Source organism: Alexandromys fortis, unplaced genomic scaffold (assembly GCF_014885135.2).
Source record: "Alexandromys fortis isolate MF-2015 unplaced genomic scaffold, M_Fortis_MF-2015_v1.1 scaffold_77, whole genome shotgun sequence".
NCBI lineage: Eukaryota > Metazoa > Chordata > Mammalia > Rodentia > Cricetidae > Alexandromys > Alexandromys fortis.
The window spans coordinates 143,677-167,196 of NW_026067967.1; the positions used below are offsets into that span (position 1 = coordinate 143,677).

At 35.5% G+C, this 23,520-nt stretch overlaps 2 protein-coding genes across 2 annotated transcripts; both read left to right on the forward strand.

Annotated features, from left to right (window-relative positions):
* Positions 1-5,208: 5,208 nt before the first annotated feature.
* LOC126508992 (olfactory receptor 14A2-like) lies at positions 5,209-8,387 on the forward strand (the record flags this gene model as incomplete). The annotated part of the gene is made up of 2 exons (XM_050154562.1): positions 5,209-6,359; positions 8,349-8,387. Coding segments are annotated over exons 1-2 (933 nt in total), but the record flags the coding sequence as incomplete, so codon positions are not given.
* A 6,872-nt stretch (positions 8,388-15,259) lies between these two features.
* LOC126508939 (olfactory receptor 14A2-like) lies at positions 15,260-16,264 on the forward strand. Its single transcript, XM_050154459.1, has one exon. The coding sequence runs from the start codon at positions 15,260-15,262 to the stop codon at positions 16,262-16,264; it is 1,005 nt and encodes a 334-aa protein (XP_050010416.1).
* The last annotated feature ends 7,256 nt before the right edge of the window (positions 16,265-23,520 follow it).

Genomic DNA, 23,520 nt, shown 5'->3' on the forward strand with positions numbered 1-23,520 from the left:
TCTTTGATATGCCTATATTTTGGCACCCAACATGGCCTGAGTCTATGCCACTGCTCCCTTCCTCTGCCATATGAAGCTGAGCTACCATTCTGACAGAAATAGATTGCATAATGCTTTATTAACCTTGACTTTTCCTAATGCTAATGAGAAAGGAGCAACAGCTGTGACGAGACATAGGAGAACGGGGAGAAAAAACCTTCTGAATTAAATCAGCTGGTGTAATTCAAGGATACCTTGACCTCAGAATGGAAACCAGGAGTTGTGCTACTTGAGGAATGGGATTTGCTCTTGCTTCCACGGGAGAAGAAAAGCTGTGGATATCATAAAAATGAATCAACATTCAGTATGAAAAAAATGCCTCTTGATAAGGAGAAACGGCAGCTGATCCACAAAGATGAGAATCCTACTGGTTAGAAGAAAACATCATAAAGGTTGGGTCAGGGTTGTATTCCTGCTTTTCCAGGAAAACATTCTTCTGCAAAAAGTCAAGAGACCCTGGACATCTAATGTCTAAAGAAGAAAATATATCTATCTAGAAAAAAAAATATTCAAGCTAAGAGAAACCTGACTTTTGATACCAGTATCCTCTGCAGGGTAAAATTCTCACTACCTAAGCATACATATAATGGTGGTCATAACTTACTAAAAAATTAAAGCTGTCTTTGCAGTTGGACAGCGGCTCTCCTCTAAATTGAAACGTTTTTAAAAGAAAAATTCAGAGCTTCTCTTCCATATCAGAAGCCACATGGAATGGGACCAAAGAAAGATAAAATCTATTAACGAAGGTTATCAAAACTCTGTTTTCAAAATATTTCCTTCTTTCCTTACTTACTTTTGTCTCTATGGTACTTTTGTTTAAATACATGTCTCTAGAAAGCCAAACTTTCTATTTTTATATGAATAATGTTTAAGTATCCACAATGAATAAAACATTTTTGTATAGTAATCTTTGAAGTGTCCAGTAAGAAGATAGGTCCCCACAACAATAATTCTACCTGCTTTATATGATGCCATTATGCTGGTAGCGCCATTCTAGGCTCAGGTTTCGACTACAAACTGCTCAAGAAGATTTCAACATGATAAGTGCAGATGGTGCACATTCTTATAATAGTCTGACTAGATCTGCAAATGAGAACTTCATAACCATACCGACTACTCAGAGACTATCTGCAATTTTAACAGACAGTAATCTTGAAGCTTAATCATCATTTTAGTTTTTGCAGAATCCCACAGAAATAACATCACCTCCATGACAGGTAGAATTCAAGAAAGCGATATCCCCTCTTAAACCAAGTTTGTCCACAGGGTTAGGAACAACTGTCATCTGTTAGGGGTTGGTTATATGTGCTATAGGGTTGGGTGTGAAAATGAAGTAGGATCAGGGTTTTCTTTTGTATATTGATGCAATTTTAGGATATATTTATCATATTGCATGACACATTTCTCCCTCTGGTTAAGAAACTTTATATATTGTTTACATTTTGAGGTCATTGACCTCATTTGCTGAACATTTGTTTAAAGATTGTTTAATAATTTTAATGTGAAGCCTTATTCTTAAAGTTATATAGGTATAAAGAAATACAGGTCAATTGATGTGGGATTCCCCTCCACATGCTGTGAATGTTATTATTTAATAAAGAAGCTGCTTTGTGCCTAATTACAGCACAGAATAGGGCAAGATGGGACTTCCAAGCTGATAGAGAAGGAGAGAGTAGGCGGAGTCAATGAGAAGCCATGTAGTCACCACAAGAGCTAGACACCGAATGCTTGAGGGAACCTTACCAGTACATCACAACCCCACCACATGGCAATACACAGATTAATAAAAATGGGCTAATATAAAATATAAAAGCTAGCCAAAAAGAAGTGTGGGCTAATAGGCCAACCAGTGCTGTAATAATACAGTTTCTGTGTGATTGCTTCAGGTCCGGGTGACTGGGAAGCAAACAAATAACCTCTGCCAACTGAATAGTGCCCAAATGAGTAGGGCTAACCCATGTGGCAAGCCACACATGTTGGGTATGAGTGCTTGTATGCCTGCTAGGGGTAAGGAGGAAAGTAGCTGAGAACATGTCTGCTACTAAGAACCCTGTCTTGGTCAAGCAGCTGGATTGGGTCTGGTAGGCTTGCACAGGCAGGAGAGCATGGTGGATTCCCAACACTATACACAGATATTTTTAGATCGCACAGTGTGCTGCATGGCAGATTTAGATTTTTCCACAGATAAAAAGGATATGTGTGCAACACAGTGCTACCCAGAGATGAGCTAGTGAGGACAGCTCCCTCCCAGTTGTCCCAGAACTGACAGCTACTGACATCCACCATTCTAAAAGGCCAAGAGAGGAGAAACTAGCATCCCGGGATGTGATGACCACACTAAATACCATTTTAAAAACGCATCTGTCAAAAAAAAAAAAGGACTTTAGATACACAATAGGGCAGATTCATAGCTAAAAGACCTCTAAATAATACACAGTCTTAACACGTGTCTTCTGGGCTTCATAACAGGTACAATGTGACCAGCCACCCCAAACTGCTGGAGTCATGGAATCACTGCCGCCATGTCCTTGTATAACTCAAAAAAACACGAACCCAGATAAGCAGTGGTTTCCTTAAGTTGTGTTTCACTTTTCAGGTATCTTTTTACAGGAAAATAACTAATACCTTGAAAATAGGACAAGAGTCCCTAGGCAAGTTTTCTGCTTATATTCTAATATTCTACTAACTACTATAATAATATTGTCTATAAATTTATAGTCAGTAAAGTATTTAGTTTCATATAATTCTCATTTACTGTGAGCCGTGTTATTCATGATCTATCCGGGTGTATTTTTCAGGGGACTGATCAGTTCCTCCTAGATAAAGCTCCAATTATTATAACACTAATTGTCTGAAGAGAAAGTAAATAATAAGGAAGTCTATTTGGAAGGATCTCCTTTGGGTAATCTTGAGATGGTTGCCAATTGCTTTAAAAGATCTGCTAGAGACCTTTGTATTACATGCGGTTTCAATGGAAAGCTAGCCAAAATTTATAAGACGGTAAATGGTTTTTAATCTTTGTATTTGTTTTATTACATTTTAAGAAGTCATTACAGCTTAGCACAGACTTTTGACTCTTAATCAGAAGGCTAAATTTTAAGAGCATGTTATGATTACAAAGTTTGTAAACTTTAGGTGAGTCATCAAATCATAATGTTAAAGTGTATGAAAAAAGTTTCCTCCTCAATTGGACCTGCAGGAAAATCTTCCTACATCTCTCTAAGGACCAATCCTTTTCCTCAAACTTTGGGGAATCTGAATTGTTTTAAAGTACAGACTGCAATATTCAGTTGATAAAAATACTAAAATATTCTGTTAATATACATGTAATGTTGTATCCCATTGCAAGGAAGAATAAGTCAGTTCCCTAAGTCTAGTAAACAGCAGTGTGCCAACCAATATAACTTGAATATACATAGGAGAACACAATATTTTGTACATTACTAAAAAGTGATTCCAGAGAAATATTGAGGAAATATTTTGATGTAGTGGTCTCTCAAGTTTCTTTTAAAAACAAAAGACCAGAAAATCCTGACGTGTCTCTAGTACAATGTGTAACTTAACAATACAATTTCTTAATTCATCTATTTTATTTCTTTAATATGCAGCTATAATTTTATTTCATATTTATTTTTTCTGCATTTATGTTTATTGACATTGTGCCTTCATGATTCAGAGATGAGAAACAGATGCTCAGTCTTGTAAACAGAGTTATGGAGCTACACATAATTTTATACCATCCATGTAGATTGTGAGAACCAGACTTACACTGTTTCCAAGAGGACTAATGGTTTTTATCTGTTGATCAAAGTCTTTGGCCAATTACCCTGCTTTTTTCTTTTTTTAATTTTTGAGAATATAATATAATTACAACATTTCTCCTTTCCCTTCACTTACCCCAAACTCTCCCACATCACTCTCTCCTTTTTTAAATCCATGGTCACATTATTGCAGTTGTTATTTTGCTGATAGGTACTGCATGCACATATGCTTGTGTGTATATTTGCACTCACACATGCACACACACACACACACACACACACACACATATATATATATACATATATATATATCATGTATATATTCTCTTTACTGGGGAAGGCCACTATTCCCATTCCTCAGGAGGTCCCAACCCTCATTTCTTTCCTCAACAAACTCAGTATAGTAGTTTGTGACAATATAAATTTAAGATGATATAATATCAAACAACAAATATATGTTTATGTTAACTTAGGTACACACATTATGATAGAAATATCTATTTGTATATATTAAAAGCTGTTTAATATAACCATAACTGGAACACTACGAATACAACACATGACTATTTTATACATAAATGGAATGAGATGGATAATATTGTTCTCCCAGACAGAAGAATTTGTATTATTTGTTGTGAAAATATTTTGCCACTGGAAGCCTCATTTTGAAGAGCTAAAGCAAATTAAGAGAGGTTAATCACTGCAAGAAAACAAAATCAATTGTAAAGATCAGGAATGGAGTTTGATAAATATAAGCATATATGTTAACTATATAATTTAAAGTAGTGAGAACAACTCCAAGACTATTTGGAAAAAACAATAAGAGCTATGGATGCTCAAGCTTCTTTGCACCCTGTGACCTGGTTAATTGTTGCCTCAATTCTGAATATATAGAATCTTATCAGTAAGAAAAAACTTGCTTAGGTTCATTTAGGATCAATCGTCATTTGATTCAGAGAGAATGCTTCTGCTTCAAAGGTGAATGTTCATTTGCAATGCAAGGTATTTTTCTATCAGATATGTGATCTGGAAAGGACCTAGGAGATGATCATTTCTGTACAGTCTCACCATTAAAGGATTTGCTTGAAAAACCTCTGTACAAGAACGATTGGAGCCAATGAGTATAGGTATCAGATGTCTTTCAAAGGATCCAGAACGCACGATAAATTGTGGAAGACAGCAAACTTTTGAAAATATTATAGGTACTCTTGTCTTTAGCTTTGGAGAATAATTTTTATTAACTTTAGGTGAAATCCCTTTGCATGATAAGTGTGGCTATGAGAGGTTAAGCAAAGGAAATAAAACAATGAAAGATGAGACACTAAGGTTTTATTCTGCTGTTTGTTATCTACTTGACAAGTACAGTATCAAGTGAAGAGTCCATTCTATTAAGGAAAGCACCACATATCTCTGTTGTTGTTTTTCAAATTTGTTGTACAACATGGTACAATAATTTGCCATACAAGATAAATTAGTTCAACATAGCATCAAATGAAAGTACTACCTTATGGTAATATAAGGTGGGTGCAAAAACGATGAAGAGCTACCTAGGTACTCTCTTGGCTCCTTTTCCACTGAGCATTCCTGTACATTAGTGTAAGTGTTTGGGTCTCTGTCAATGTGTGTGCACTTCTCCTACCAGGCAGGTCATTTGAAGAATCTAGAATGCCCAACTTCAGTAGAATAACAGGATTCATTCTTACGGGATTTTCAGACATCCAAGAGTTACAAACTGTCTCTGGAGTGTTCTTCCTGGTAATGTACCTAGAAATCCTGATGAGTAACTTTCTCATTATCACTCTTATCACCCTGGATCTGAAACTTCAAACACCCATGTACTTCTTCCTGAAGAACTTGTCCCTGTTTGATGTCTTCCTTGTGTCCGTCCCAATCCCAAATTTTTTTGTCAATAGCCTAACTCACAACAATTCCATTTCGGTTCTGGGTTGTGCCTTTCAGATACTTTTCATGACTTCTTTTTCAGCAGGTGAGATATTTATTCTCACTGCCATGTCCTATGACCGCTATGTTGCCATCTGCTGCCCCCTGCATTATGAGGTCATTATGAGTAGTGGAACTTGTGTGCTGATGGTGGCTGTTTCCTGGGTCACTGGGGTACTCTTTGGAACTGTATACACAGCTGGCACTTTTTCCATGTCTTTTTGTGGCTCCAATGTGATCCCACAGTTTTTCTGTGATATCCCCTCATTACTAAGGATTTCTTGCTCTGAAACACTTGGTGTAATTTACACAAGTATTGGAATAGGCATGTGTCTGTGTATGTCTTGCTTTATCTGTGTGGTTATCTCTTACTTTTATATTTTCTCTATGGTGCTTAAGATTCCTACTACTAAAGGTCAATCAAAAACATTTGCAACATGCATCCCCCACCTCACTGTTTTCACTGTTTTCATTGTTACTGCTTGTTTTGTCTATCTGAAGCCACCCTCAAATGTACCATCAATCACAGACAGGTTTCTTTCTGTGCTCTATACTGTGTTACCCCCAGCCTTTAATCCTTTAGTCTACAGCCTGAGGAACAGTGATGTCAAGTATGCTATGAGGAGGTTGCTACAAAATCACTTCCCAGGTGGTTCATTTCATTTAACATCTCAATCTCTCAGTGATATAGCACCTCACAAATTACAAGCAAAATTTGTAATTCTTGACATTGGAAAGACAAGGGGTTGATACTCATTTTTCCCAGAGTAAATAAACACTCAGAATAAGGATAATATGATCTAAGATCAGAAAATTAGATTGTATGATACTAACATATGAGATTATGGTAGTATTTTCTGCTCCTGTATACGAAAGCTGCTCTCATTTGGAAACAACTGTACAAAATTATTGGTCATTATCTTCATTGTTAGGTTAAACAACTTATAATTTGATAACTTCTTACATGATTTATTTACAAACAAAATAAGAATTACAACAAGAAAATAACTTAAATGGTAGAGGCATGTGAACAGTCAAGGTAAATTCACACATGCTTTCTGTGATAAACTTTCTAGAAACTAGAAAGAATAGGCAAGAAGTTAACCCAATTGCCCTAGTGTCTAATTGGCTTAATCCTTAAAGAAGGATCAAATGCTTAGCAAAGACAAACATGGAGGAAGTTCATATGAAATAAATTCTAAAAGAAAAGTAGTAGCCACTCAGGTTGAGGGCATTATTAGAAAGACACTGAAGAGAATGAAATTTCTGTGGATGATTTTCTGTAGTTTCTTCTGCATTAAAACATTGTGGGTGAAAGAAGGGAGGCTCCTGAGTCAAAATAGTGCTTCTAAATAATATTATGTGACCTAGTGAGTTTAAAAAACAAATTCCATTTCCCATATAATAGAAGGATTAATTATTTGCTGAGGAAAGAAGACTCTCTGGTTATCTTATCCTAGAGGCCTGGAAGGGGACTTGTTTTCAGTGAACCTATTTGAACTTTGTTTATCAAGCAGTAGGCATTCAACTACTGTGAGTTGTCACCAATATTGGGAGTTGAGGACTTGAATGCTGCAGCTGCCTCTGAATAATCCATGTTTTTGTAAGTAAGTAATCTCAATAAATACATTGGTTTGCCAAACTGAACTTTGGTCAAGTTACTTGGGTCTTTCTTTCTTTGACAAGTGTGATTAGGTGTATCTCTACAAATGAAAACATTAAAATCATCCACACACATTTCTCAGCTTGACTATAGTGCAGAAACACATCACTTCTAACTACTTGCAGGTGAGCGCTCTCATCCATGTCTTGAAAGAAATTATGGAACCTACTACAATTGCAAATAACAAGAATCTCTTGTCTATTAAATATTTCTCAAGTTGAATTTACCAGTGTCTTCCAACACAAAGTCTTCTCTTTGTCATGTCTTAAACCTCTCTGTAGATTCTAAAGTTTATCAGAATCATTATCTTTCCTTTATATTTATTTAGTTTTCATTACTAGAAAAACTAAAATATTTTTCATGAGGCTTTCATGATGTACAACCTCTTCATAGTGATTTATAATCACTTTGACAAAAGTTACTACAAGCAAAATAAGAAGTGAAGCAATATCCACATCCCATATATCCTACTCTATTGTACACACACACACACACACACACACACACACACACATACATGTAAGAAGAGGGTTAAATTAATATGTAAGAATTAGCCAATAAGAAACTAGAACTAATAGGCCAAGCAGTGATTTAATTAATTCAATTTCTGTGTGATTATTTCAGGGTTAAGCTAGCCAGGCAGCCAGGAAGATCAACTGTGTCCCCTCCTCTTACAATTGGCACCCAACATGGGGCAGCAGCCCTCTCCTTGCAACACATACATTAAGTCAAATTACTTAACCCTCTCATTCAAACAGGAAACAAATATACTCACCCTGATACTATACACTCTGTAATCTTTAAAACCACTGCCCGTATGAAATCTCTTGAGTAATGTGCAGTTCACGAAAAGCTCCATTCACTGAGAAGTATATAAAGTTCTAATAGGAAAATTTCATAATAATAAGCACAATACAGAGAAATCTAAAATGGCTGAAAGACACTTAAGGAAATATTCAACATCCTTAGCCATCAGAGAAATGAAAATCAAAACAACTCTGAGATTCCATCATACACCTGTGAGAATGGCCAGTATCAAAACCGCTTATGACAACTTATGCTAAATATACTTTTTTTTTACAGGGGGCTTAAAACAATAAAAAATTACAAGAGTTTCATCTCATTAGTCAAAAGCGCATTTCGTTGGGAGAGCAACAGGGGCAGAGCCCTTTCCCAAGACAATGTAGAGTTTCATGTTCTCTGGAGTAAGAGTGTGACCAGAGGGTGGGGTTAAATTGCCCATTGAGAGATGCTATGAGAAATAGTTCTTTAATCTGCTGGACAAGGAAAATTAAGAATTGGCATGATTTTTCAGACTTTTTGTGTTAATAACTGGTCAAACACCTGAGACTCTTAACTTTTGTATTAGTGTAAAGTTTTAAACTTGTGCATTTACAGAATCCTTTAGGCTAGTTTGACATTATTCTGAGGTAAAAACAAGAAAATTGTGTGCTGTTTGTCTTAGACTGAGAAGAAATTCTTATTTTCTTGTGTTAATCTGAGAAAAATGAACAAAGAACGCATCTAAGTGTCTCACAGTCCTCATTGGACAATAGATCTAGTTGCAAAGCATATCCTACAATATTTTTATATATCAGAATTACACAGAAATATGGAAAGCCATCATTATGACCATCAATAGCTATATGTATGTCAAATAAGTGTAAAATAACTTCCAAAGGGCTGTGGATAGAACTCTACAGTTGTTCTTATTAGGGAGATATAGGAGTGGCACATGAGAAAGTTACGGACAGGAGCAACAAGTCATTTATCATTAATAACCCCATGGATTTTCCAAGTGGGCCTTCCCAACAGGATGTACACAAGTGGCGGGGTGACTTCTTCAGTACAAATCGTAAATGCTGAACAATCTCATGGCCTCTTGCAATTAGAATCTCTCAGCAACCCTCTTCATATACAAATGTAATTTTATCATAGATAGTTATATAAATTTATATTTTCTATAAATATATTGCTTAACTAGTGTTCTCCCACATCTTCTTTTTCACTAGGTCACTTATTCATCTCACTTCCTTTTTCTTTGTATAAATTAAAACATCTTAGAGTAAGACATAATTAGAACAAATAAAAAACTTAATTCTTGCAGTAATTTTAAATTTTAAATTGTCATTTTTAATGTTGAGAGAATGATCACGACATAAAAATGTAAAGTTTTTAGTTCAAAGCACTGGGATTTGCGGGTACTAAGTACAAAGTAGCCATATGTATCAAAAACTTCCTATTTACCCTTTTGTTACTTTGAGTTCTCATCTTGGAATCTTTCCAGTTTTCTCATATTAATAAAATACAAAACTATTTTTATAAATGATAATAACATAATATTCATAATACAGTAGCTGAAATGAGTACTAAAATATTTATTTTTCTATGTTTATGTGATACCATGAATGGCACACATAAAAGAGACCAAGCTTTATTAATTTAAATGCCTAACTGGAAGTACTTCATGAAAAAACAACTTACAAGGTTCTATAACTTTTACCTATGCATTTTCATTAGATTTTGAATAATTTTGATATTTTTCAGTTTTTTGATCATAGTCATACACCACGTATTCCCAGATCTATGACACATAGTATCCACTCAACTTTATGTTATTTTTTTTAAGCACTACAAAACCAATTTGTGCTGTCCCAAAACTTCTTGTATATGTGATCTAGCACCAGTGATTGGCTAACCTATCAAAGATTACACTCATAGAGAAAACTAACTACTGACTTCTCAGCATCTATGAATTTCCAGTACTACTTCTGCAAGGGGTAAAATTTTATATTCAATTCCTCTTTTAATGCTATAATTGTTTAATATTTGACAAGTTGTGTAAATGCTGCCACAACCTGTATAAGTTTGTATACATAGCCTCCTTTCTGTGTTGAGAAAATATTTCCACTTTGTCATCAAATAAATCTTGTTTTTTTATATATATTTTCCATACCCTCTAAGCAATGATCCCTGAGATTTGAGACTTGTGAGTGAAGTGTATATCTTCCCCTTAGGGTTAAAAATTCTGTAGACTTTTATTTTCTTCCTCTGCCAGTATTAAGCATCTGTGTTAATACCCATCTATTCCAAAGAAATACTATTTTTCATTATGGTTGGCATATGTTTTTATCTAAACAAATTACCATAAAGCATTTTAGGGCATTTTAATTCTTTGTCCATTAGAAGCATTTTAGTAAAAGGCTTTCCTTCAAGAGATATGAACTGTCTTGCTAGAAGTTCTAACCACTTGCAGAAGATAAAACTTCTTTATATTTATTTTTAAAATAATCTTATTTTACATAGCAATACCCATTCCCTCTCCTTCCTTTCTTCCACTCCTCCCACCTTCTCCACACCCATGGGGAGTCAACAAAGTCTGCCCCTTGAGGCGGAACCAAGGTACTCTCCTCCCTTGTATCTAGGCTGAACAACTTATCCCTCCATAGCGAATGGGTTCCAAAGAGTCAAACTATACTCTAGGGATGAATACTGGTTCCACTGCTAGCGATCCTATAAACTGTCTATGCCCGCCACACAACTGTCACCCACATTTAGAGGATCTAGTTCGGCTTTATGCTGGTTCCCCAGCTATCAGTCAGGGTCAGTGAGCTCCGACTAGCTCCAGTCAGCTGTTTCTGAGGCACTTCCCATAATGGCACTTTTGCTTATAATATTGCTCCTCTCTCTTCATGACTGGATTCAAGGAGTTCGGTCCTGTGCTTAGCTGTGGATCTTTCCATCTGCTTCCAACAGTTACTGAATGAAGGTTCTATGATGACAATTAATGTAGTTTAAAAAAAATCTGATTACAGGGGAAGAGTAGATTAGGTATGCTTTCCACTACTGCTTAGCTTCTTAGCTGGGGTTTCCCTGGTGCCTGATTTCTCACTAACCCTCAGTAGCTACTATTTTCATGGTAACTTTTTTCTTGCTCTACCTCTCTGTCCTTTACCCAACTAAATCTTCCTGATCCCTTATGTTCTCCTCCCCCAATTCCTTACCACCATGCCCCACACTGCCAATTAAGGAGATCTTGTCTACTTCCCCTTCCTGGGTGTATCCATGTATGTCTATCTTAGGGTTCTCCTTGTTTCCAGTGTTCTGTGGGGATGCAGAATATAGATCAGTTAGTTATCCTCTGTTTTATGTCTAAAATCCAATTATGAGCCAGTTCATACGTTTTTCTTTCAGGGTCTGAATTAACTCACTAAAGACATTTTTTTCTAGTTCCATCCATTTGCCTGCAGATTTTAAGATGTCATTGTTTTTAACCACTGTGCAGTAATCCATTGTGTAAATGTGCCACATTTTCTTTATCCAATATTCCATTGAGAGGCACTTAGGTTGTTTCAAGGTTCTGGATATTATCAATAATGCTGCTATGAACATGGTTGGGCAAATGTCCTTGTTTTATCAGTCTGCATCTTTTGGGAATATGCCCAAGAGTGGAATTGCTAGATCTTGAGATAGATTATTCCCAATTATTTGAAAAACTGCCATACTGATTTCCAAAGTGGCTGTACGAGTTTTCACTCACACCAGCAATGGAAGAATGGTCCCCTTACTCCACATTCTCTCCAAATTCTTTCTAGTCTTTCTGAAATTAGCGTAAGTATATTCAATATTTATAAAATTATAACTCATTAATACATAAATGGAAATAAGTCAAAACTAAAACTGAAAATTTCTCCCTAAACTTATTTTCAAAATACCTTAAAGGTAAAATAATAATTATTTATATTACATGATTTTTATTCTAATCAGACTTAATTTTAAAATAATGGTGAGATAATATTTTATAATCTCAATTGTAGAAAACTTACATAGTTTGTCCAGAGCCTTAATAAACTTCTGAGGCCATAATACAGAGATAGAAAGTAAGACCAAGTTTGAAAAGGGGAGGGGAGAAGGAAGATGAAGAACATGAAGGGAAGAAATTCAGAAGGTAGTGAGTGAGGGAGGAGAGGGACAAAAAATTAATCACAAAATATTAAGAAGGAAGATTGAGAGTAGAATGTTATGAAAGGGGTGGAGAGAAATAACAGTTTATGCAAAACTGTATCATATTTTTATATTAGGTAGATGATTGAATTGACACATTTTCTTCTTTTGGATATGTGCTTTTTTATTGATTTGTATTGGGCTCTACATGAGTATTTCTATAAACTAATGCTAGTACTTGGGACATTCATAATATTTACCCAGATCATGTCTCCTACACTATGTAGTATGTCAGTGTTACTTCAGTAACCAGATTCATCTTTGTGGGATTCTCTGACATCCATGAGATACAGACTTATTTGGAATTAACTTTCTAGAGATTATTTGCAACCTTCCATGAGTAACTTCTTTGTACAACTCTAATATTGCCTTTAACTCTATGCACTGTCGAGTTAGGAAAATATATAAATGTAATTTGGAGAAAAGTATGACTATGTTCTTTGTGACCTATTCCAGTGTATTCACTGGGACCTGATAAATCTCATTTTTAATAGCAGCAATTATTACAACTCTAATTGTCTTAAGACATGGGCTAAAATTAAGTTTATCAAGAAAGATTTGTCTTTAGAGACTACCAGGAAGTAACCAGGAGACTGTGAGAGGTTTGTTAGGAAAATGCTCATTATATATGGTGTCAAATGAATCTACATCAAAGTATATAAAAGGTAACATATTTTCCTTCTTGCTAATATTTGGTTCTCCTGGATAAGAAATGAAGACAGTTTCACTCAGAGTTTTCAGTGTTATAACAGTCTTAAAGGCAGAATAAGATGTGATTTCAAAACTAACCAGAGAGAGCTGCATGTACAATTCTCCTTTGAGGTGATTCAATATTAATTTGAGCTCTTGCATATGTAAAAATATTTCCCAACTCAAACTGACCTGCTAGAAATTCTAAAGAGTAAGTCTTTTCTAGGATGTAAAGAATCTGAATTTTTGTCAAGTACAAGTTTCAAATTTTTATTGATAAAATGTTAAAATAGGCTCTCTAAAACAATTTTCTAAGATTTTATGATATGGATGAAATTTGGGAATATATGAAAAGCAAGATAATTTGGTAGAGACTTGTTTACCTTTATATCTAATATTTGCTTTCTTTCTGCATTTCTCCAGTCTGAGAAATGCAATAGCCTGGCCAGTGTCCAGAATCTCACCCCTCTACTACACATTTTTTTCCTGTCTACACAGACAGCTTTTCTGTAAGTATTCCAAACTGGATTCATCTTACATTGAATTAGAGGTGTGCTTTTCTCAAGTCCATCTTTAAGGAATTTTAACCTGTGTACTTATCCTGTGCACATTGATAGAGATTTCTTAAGTTTAAGCAGCAAGATGAATAATGTCTAATTATAATCATTGGTTGCAATAAATTGTGCCAACTGAAGATTGTAGTCCTTTTGTTGTTTAGAAAAATATTTGCATATTCTCGTACATACTTGTACATCTTTGTCTCGGCACCTAATGAAAAAATGCCTTGCATAGTCCATATTTGTTTCCATCATTAAGTCATAGAACAGACATGGACAAACACACACAAATGCATGCACACACATACACACAAACACACACACAAACACAACAGAGGAAAAGAGAGACAGATTGGTTGCTGGTTTTTTAATAAAGAATAGTTATCTAAATGGTTTAGATTGAGTAACCAAATAAGTGCATTTTAAACATACAGTGCTTTATTCGAATTAGGAATAGCAGGTAAGGTTCGAAAGTGAATTTCAAGCAATAAGAAGTCATAAAGAAAAATACTCAAGAAATGAGGGAATATTGGATTGGTTTGGAGTTTTTGAATGGATTTCAATGCTATAGGGATCTTTGCTTTTAAAAATTACAGCACATTAGCAATATCTGATCTCCATAGAAATCAAACAGTAAACTAAAGAGTGGAAGTTGGGACAGGGATTTAGGAAATATAACTGTATCGAATAGCCTTATCTTCTGAAGTAGTGACAGGAACACCAACATCAAATAGGAAAAGCGTGTATTAACTTCTGGGTTAGGCTGTGGTCTGGTTGATTACTATCTTAGTCTATCATTCAGTGTCTGAACAGGGCCCAGATAATTACAGTTGACTCTGCTTAGAGAGCAATCTGTGTTTAATCTAAAGGGAAATGTCAGGGTGAACAATCTTTAATTGCTTTACAGGCTGTATTTATGACATGTTTTCTTTGTAAGATTTGATATTTTGTTTCAAGTTTGGTTATTACTCCATCTTATAAGGTCAGTCTTACCAGTGTGTCTTTTGCCAACAATTTTCCATTGTACAGAAAAGCTTAATGAAAGGAACTTTGTGGTTCATTTTAGATATTGTAAAAGATAGGTGTTAAAAAGTTGGAACATCTAGCCGGGCGGTGGTGGCGCAAGCCTTTAATCCCAGCACTTGGGAGGCAGAGGCAGGTGGATATCTGTGAGTTCGAGACCAGCCTGGTCTACAAGAGCTAGTTCCAGGACAGGCTCCAAAACAACAGAGAAACCCTGTCTCGAAAAACTAAAAAAAAAAAAAAAAATTGGAACATCTTAGTTAATCAAACATTTCTGTAGCCTTTAAGAGAGAACATTACTGTCTAGATGTAGACACAGTGCTTCTCTGAAGAGTTGAGCATCAATTTCTCTTAGAGTTTAAGACAACCAAAAGCAAAATAAATTATGGAAGAGATGCTAAGGTTATGATGGCAAGGTGGAATGAAGCAGGAATTCTTTGGAAATGAATCTGCATCGTATTTGTAATTTTTAATGCATTTCCTCTGAGCATATCTGTACATCATTGTTATTACTTACAACACTGGCAGTACTTATTCATTTATTTTTCTTCCATGGTGACAGGGTCTGAATGGAGTCTAGTATGACCAATGTCACTGCAATAAGTGGATTCATCTTTATGGGGATCTCTGACGTCCAGGAGCTACAGACTTTATGTGGAGTATTCTTCCTAATTATGTACATGGCGGCCCTAACAAGTAACCTGATCATCATCACTCTTAGTACCCTTGACCTGCATCTTCAAACACCTATGTACTTCTTCCTGAAGAACTTGTCCCTGCTGGATGTCTCCTTTGTGTCAGTTACCATCCCAAACTTAGTTGGGAATAGTCTAACACACAGCAATTTTATATCCATTCCTGGTTGTGCAGTTCAGGTATTCTTATTGAGTTCTTTCTCAGCAGGGGAAGTATTTATCCTGACTGCCATGTCATATGACCGCTATGAAGCCATTTGCAGTCCCCTGCACTATGATGCCATCATGAATGGTAGTACCCTTGTGCTGATGGAAGGTGTTTCTTGGGCAACTGGAGTATTATTTGGAGCCATATATACAGCTGGCAAATTTTCCGGGCCATTTTGTGGTTCCAATGTAATTCCACAGTTTTTCTGTGATGTCCCCTCATTGCTAAGGATTTCCTGTTCTGAAAGACTAATGCTCATTTATACAGGTCTTGGAATTGGTATATATCTAGGCATGTATTGCTTTACCTGTGTAGTGATCTCTTACTTTTACATTTTCTCAACTGTACTTAAGATTCCTACTAATAAGGGTCAGTCCAAAGCATTTGCCACATGCATCCCCCACCTCACTGTGTTCACTGTTTTCATTGCCACTGCTTGCTTTGTCTATCTGAAGCCACCCTCAATAGTACCATCGATCACAGACAGGCTTTTTGCTGTGCTCTACTCTGTGTTACCTCCAACACTCAATCCTTTGATCTACAGTCTCAGGAACAGGGATGTCAAGTGTGCTCTGAGGAGGTTACAGCAAAATCTTTGTGCAAGATATTCACTTCATTTAATACTTCAAAATCTCTGTCGGTGGTATAGTGTCTCACATGCTACAAGAAAGTTGTTCAGTTGATGACACAGAAAAGAAAACTGTGGCTAGTCATTTTTATCCTGACCTAATAAACAATTAGAATAAGTATGATATGATCTAATTACAGAAATTAGATTTTTATGATATTAACATATAATGTCATGATACCAGTTTCTTCTCTTGTATGCTAAATTTTTCTCACTTGGAAACTATAAATATTTAAACAATTGGTCAGCTTTTCATTGTAATATTAAATATCTTATTTGCTAACTCTTACTGAGGCTCATTTACACACTAAAATAACAACGTCATTTAAACTGTGGAATCTCATGAACAGTCCAAGTAAATTCACCCATGCTTTCTGTGAAAGTCTTCCTAGTAATTAAAAAATATAGGCAAGAAGTCAACCCAATTGGCCTGGTGTCTAATGCCTCTAATCCTTACAACATTATTAATTCCATAAAATAAAGATAAAACTGGATGAAGACTATGTGATACAAATCTGAAAAGAGAAATAGTAGCCACTCAGGTTGAGGGTATTATGAAAAAAACAATGGAGAGGTTGAAATTGTGTGGGCTTTTTTTTCTGTAGTTTCTCCTGAATAGAAACATTATAGGTGAGAGGTAAAAGGCTTCTGAGTCTAAGAAACATGTCTAAATAATCTTATATAGTCTAAAGAGTTTAAAAACATGATTCCCTTTTCAGTGTTATAGAGATGTTAAACATCTGCTAAAGAGAGGAGAGATTCTCTGAGTATCCTAGTAACCTGGGATAGATTTCTGTGATCTATGAAGCTATATGAAATTATTGCAGCAAGCAGCAGGCAATCAGTTACTGTGACTTGTCACCAATACTGGGAATTGAAGATTTTGGTGCTGTAGCTGGCTTGAATCTTCTATGCTCCTGTAAGTAATTTCAATAAACAAATTAGTTTACAAAGTTTGACTTTCCTGGAATTCCTTAGATCTTTCTTCCTTCCGTCCTTTCTTTCTTTCTTTCTTTCTTTCTTTCTTTCTTTCTTTCTTTCTATATCTGCTCTGAAGTTCCTCTACAGATAAAGATAACACAAAGTCATCCATGTATGTTTGTCACCCTGCGTATAGTGCAGAAAGGCACACTTGTACCTACATGGAGGTGAATGTTCTCATCACTGTCTAGGAGGAAGTAATGAAACCTATTATATAATTGCAAAAGACAAGAATCACTTGTCCATGAAGTATTTTCTAGGTCAATTTACCAGTGTCAACCAACACAAAAGATTTTATTTGCCATGTTTTAAACCATTGTGTAGATTTTATATTTTATCAGAATAGTTATCTTTCCTTTATATTTAATTATTTTTTATTACTAGAAAAACTAACATTTTTTCCTATGAGGTTTTCATTATATACAACCACTTTCAATTATAGTAGCAGTGATTAATAATGACTTTGACAAAGGTTACAAAAATCAGAGTAAGAATTAAAGCAATGTTCAATTCCCATATAGCCTACTCCATCTTAAACATACACACACACACACACACACACACACACACAAAACACACATTAAGACTAATCACCTATCGCTCTCTTTCAAGCAGAAAACAAATATACCCATCTTTCTGGAATAGGGTCTGTGATCTTTAAAACTATTGCCCATAACAATTCCTTTGAGTAATATGCAGTTACTTAAAACCTCTATCCACTAAGCTGTATGTAAATTTCTACTAGTAAAACCTTATTATAATAAGCACAATGTAAATAAACTTGACTTACTATGCTTAACTCAGCTAGCTGTATGTGATTCACTTGATTGCAACTCAATGTAAGTAACTTGTGACCTAAATTACAACAACAAAACAAAGGAGACAAAAGCTGCATCAAACTACAGAACCGTTAACTTTAGTGGACCAAAAAGCAAAACCATTCTCTCTGGCCTAACATGGTCCACACATGATCTCACTCAATCTATCTCTCTCTCTCTCTCTCTCTCTCTCTCTCTCTCTCTCTCTCTCTCTCTCTCTCTCTCGCATTTGATGCTCATATCTCAAAAGTTTTTACTTTTTTTACTTTACAAATAATATTTTCTTTACTGTTTATTGTGTCCTTTTATCAATTAGTTCATGGGTGAGTCCAAAAACCTGAATGTCATCTGTCTTTACGTGCCAACGTTCCCCACATTTTGTGGTCTTGTCTATAATACCCATTTCCTGCATTACTGTACAAAGCCTCCTGAATTCACACTAGTCAAATTTTTGCCCCTCGATCACCGTCCAGGTATGACAACTACTTCTTTTTCTTTGTATCTTTGTGTTTTGTCTTATCTACCACTTCTTACGCCATGCTATGGACTTTTCCTCTGGGTTTAAACTCAATCAACATTTATTTTAAGCATAAGACAATGAAAATTAATGCCATTTTCCCTATTCACATAACTCATGCAAGAGACCTGAATGGAGAGGAGGTTCAATAAACATCAATAATAGGATGCAAAAGGAGATAAAAAGATAGAGACTGCAATTCTTCTCGACAACTGGCGACATGGAAAAAAGGAGTTACCCTTGTAAAAATGGGCTCATGTGTCAATAATGCAAAAAGAGGTGTGAAGGCTTTGGGGTTCAAGAATATTGAGTCTTGAAAATATTTTTCACGGGGCTGGAGAGATGGCTCAGCGGTTAAGAGCATTGCCTGCTCTTCCAAAGGTCCTGAGTTCAATTCCCGACAACCACATGGTGGCTCACAACCATCTGTAATGAGGTCTGGTGCCCTCTTCTGGCCTGCGGGCATACATGCAGACAGAATATTGTATACATAACAAATAAATAAATAAATATTTTTTTTAAAAAAAAAGAAAGTATTTTTCAGGAATCATACAAATTTAGAAGGAAACTTAGGATATTTAAACAAAGCAATGTAATAGAAGTAATGAAATTTAAAACATCACTCTTTCTAATACAAAAAAAAAAAACCTTGTAGATAGTTGGACCAGAGGATGCAACCAAGGAAAAGAAGTAGTATAGATGACGAGTACAGGGTTGCTTGATAAATGTCAACGGATTCAATTTAAGATCAAAACTTTAAACTGCTACAGAAAATACTTCATGTTAGAGGCATGGGTAGAGATTTCTTTGACAAATTTCTTATTCTAATTTTCTAGAATTCTGTGTGTGACCATGATATTCATATCATTTCCACTATATCCTTTCCTACCTTTGTCTTCTTGAATGTCCTTTTCCTACTTCCTCTCGAATATATGGCCTCTTTTTAGAAAGAGTAACTGCTTTGAACACACACACACAAAAAAAAAAAAACACATACACTGCCACTGAAATTACCCTCACTATTTTACTGCTGTGATATAAAAGAAAATTTAATGTGCTTCCATACCTGGACTTAGTAGTTTCTTTCGTGTATTATGTTAAAGAAAAAAGAGTTAAGCACAGGAAACAAACTTGTATTGTAAAAAAACGTATCTCATGTCAATTTTTCTATTAAGAAATCAAAACTGGGACCGCAAGTCTCTTCTTAATGTTTCCAAAGCCTAAAAGAAAAACATGATCATCTGGAAACAAATGGTGAACCCATGATCCTGTTTGAATATTTTATATTCAAACCCTAAGAGATAATTTATATCACAAAATCTGTAAGAATTCATTTTATGAATGACCCAAAACTCATACCCAATTGTTGGGTCAGTAGCTAGAGCCAAGGCTCAAATTAAACCTTTGCTTATAAGTTTTCTTTATATGGCAGTTTATGACAACCTCTTTTGGTAGCTTGCAAGTCCAACTCACAAAACTAACACCCAGGGTTCATTGCAGAGGCTACATCTTAGTGACGGGAACTTAGAAATTTCTAGCCTGAGGAATTACCAGATGAACTCACACATATGCTTTTAGAGTCATGAGCTTTATGCTTCAGCTTCTCTACCTCTCTTGTCCTAATTGTCTATAGTATCTTAGCTCTAATCCTTTAGTTCCTATTCTGTAGTTCTGATTCTTTTTCTAATTTTCTGTTTCATGTTGTTAAGGAGAATGATTGTTGGTTTCCAGCTACTCACCCCTGAAATAACCATACAGAAACTATATTAATGGCCCGTTAGCTCTAGCTTTTTTGTTTTGTTTTGTTTTTGAAGACAGGGTTTCTCTGTGGCTTTTGAGCCTGTCCTGGAATTAGCTCTTGAAGACTAGACTGGTCTCAAACTCACAGAGATCCGCCTCCCTCTGCCTCCCGAGTGCTGGGATTAAAGGCGTGTGCTACTACTGCTTGGCTTAGCTCTGGCTTCTTATTGGCTAACTTTTACATCTTACTTTAATCCATTTCTATTAATGTGTGTATCACCATGAGGTTGTGACCTACCAGCAAAGTTTCAGCATATCTGTCTCTGGTGGCTGCTCCACGGCATCTCCCTGACTCTGCCTCCTTCTTCCCAGCGTTCAATTTCCTTTCCTCATAACTCTGTTCTACCCTATCAGGGCAAGCCAGTTTTCTTTATTCATTAATGGTAATAATAACAGCATACAAAGGGGTATCCCACATCAGTTTTAATTCTTTTTACTTCTATTTTCGCCTGGAATATAATATGCTTGAAGTAATAATAAAAAAAGATCACAAGAGTTCCATCTCATTGGTCAAAAGCACATCCCTTACACTGAGTAAAAAAGGCAGGTCCGTTAACCATGCAACACAATATTTCAAGTTTTCTGGAGGAAGACTATGTCCAGAGGGCATGGGCTCATTGCCTAATGAGATAAGCTAGGAGATTTAGTTCTTATATCACCTGGACTTGGCAAGTTAAGAATTGCCATGATTTTTTATGGTTCTTCGTGTCAATAAGCATGGATAGACACTTGAAACACTGACCTTTTATAACAGTAAAGTTTTAAATTCATGCAATTAGAATCTCTCAGCAAACTTTTTGATATATAAATATATTATCATCTATAGTTATATAAATTTATATTTTCTATAAAGTTGTTGCTTATCTAGTGTTCTCCCACCAATTCTTTTTCACTAGGTCACTTATTCATCTCACTTTATTTTTCTTTGTATAAATTAAAATATCTTAGAGTAAAACACGATTAGAACAAATAAACAATTTAATTCTTTCAGTAATTTTAAATTCTGTATTGTCATTTTTCTGTTGAGAGAATGGTAATGAGATAGAAAAGTAATGTTTTCAGCTCAAATCATTTTTCCAAAAATTCAACATAATGTTGACATCTATTATGAATCATAAAACCAAACAATGAATGTGTATCAAAATTAATTTTTTCATGCTAACTGGCTTTCATTAATGAATAGGTTTTCTCAAGGCATCATGTGTTTCTGTACTAACAAATGTTTAAATATATAAATATCATGGATTTTACCTAAACAAAGTCAAAATGTATGATCAAGAATATGAGCAAAGAAGTCAGGACCACGAGGGGTGCACCCACCCACGGAGACAGTGGGGCTGATCTATTGTGAGCTCACCAAGGCCAGCTGGACTGAGATTGAAAAAGCATGGGATAAAACCGGACTCTCTGAATGTGGCGGACAATGAGGGCTGCTGAGAAGCCAAGGACAATGTCACTGGGTTTTGATCCTACTTCATGTTCTGGCTTTGTGGGAGCCTAGCCAGTTTGGATGTTCACCTTCCTAGACCAGGTTGGAGTGGGGAGGACTTTGGACTTTCCACAGGGCAGGGAACCCTGACTGCCCTTCAGACTGGAGAGGGAAGGGGAGAGGAGAGGGGGGAGGGGGAGAGGAGAGGGAGGAGGAGGGGAAAAGGGAGACGGGGAGGGAAATGGGAGGCGGGGAGGAGGCGGAAATTTTTTTCAATAAAAAATTATATTAAAAAAAAGAAATGGTAATTAAGCTCCTTATGGTGGCAAATAGATGCATTTATATCCTGATAAAAAAAAAGAATAAAGTACATTAAGAATAGCTGTGATGTTGATTGTTGTTTATAAACTTTCCAAAATTAAAATCACATAAGAAACAAACCTCTTAGTACATTTCCATGGAGGTTTAACTGATGTGGAAAGACTTATCCAAGTTTTTGTTGGATTGAATTTTGTGGTCTAGGATCTCATACTGAATAAAAGAAAGTGGTAACTTGGGTGGAAGAATGCAACTCTCACTGTTTCTTAAGAATAGATAGTTTGGGAACATCCAACTCATGTAACTAAGGGCATCCCTTTTTGAATGTGATGGACTATATGGACAAATAATGAGGCATATTAGAAATTCCTTCATTAATTGACTGCTTTAAGTATTTTTTCACAGTAGTCTGTAATTATTACGTAATTATTACATAAAATTCATAATCAAGAAGTGAGAGCCTAACTGTGTTTAACATCAGTCTGTGTTTCTGAATATTTTGAAATTGATTTGCAGAAAGAAAGTGAAGGAATTTTGAGCAAAGGTTTGAGGAAGTCTAAGTATACAGAACTTAACCAGCCTTCTGGTGACTTCCTAAATACTGAAAATAGTGGATAATTGGCTTATGAGGCTTCATACAGGAAACAGGGGCTCTATATGGTATAGAAAATTGGGCACAATGTCATTTGTATCCTTTTATGAACTCTTTTTATCATGAGAAATATTTGTCTTAGCGACTATATTATATAGCTGGTATGTTGTCGTGTCTTTTCCCCTGCAATATGACGCCATCATGAAAGGTATTACCTGTGTGTTGATAGAGGGTGTTGGCTGGTCTACCTGTATACTCTTTGGAGTGGTGCGTGGAACTGGCGCATTTTGCATGTCTTTCTATGGTACCATTTTGATCTGATTTTTTTTCCTTTGATGCCTGTCATTTTAAGTAAAGAAACCTAAATAATGGGTATAGATTTCTTGATAAAATCTGCCAAGAAAGAGTTGAAAAGACCGTCTTCTGTTCTCCAGACTCATGGTCATCTAATACAAAGTTAGGTCTAGGCTACAGGATTAAATGAAACTCAAACGTTTAATTTTATATTTGTTGTACTTTAACTTCTTCATCTCATTTTATTTAAATTATGCATATTGATGCAGGAAATTGTACCTGTATTGATTATTCTATACATGGGTACATGAGTAATGATCACCTGGAGGTGCTTTTTCGGTACAAGCATTCAAAAGTCTTTCTAGTCTTTCTGAAATTAGGGTAAGTATACTGAATATTCATAAAATTATAACTTATTAATGCATAAATGGAAACAAGCCCAAACTAAAACTGAAAAGTTCTCCCTGCACTCATTTTCATAATATCCTAAAAGTAAAATGAGAATTATTTACATTATATAATTTTTATTCTAATCAGACTTAATTTTAAAATAGTGGTGAGT

What these genes read in the sequence shown, in the direction of transcription:
- LOC126508939 (XM_050154459.1), top strand. Translation starts at nt 15,260, where the DNA reads ATGACCAATGTCACTGCAATAAGTGGATTCATCTTTATGGGGATCTCT.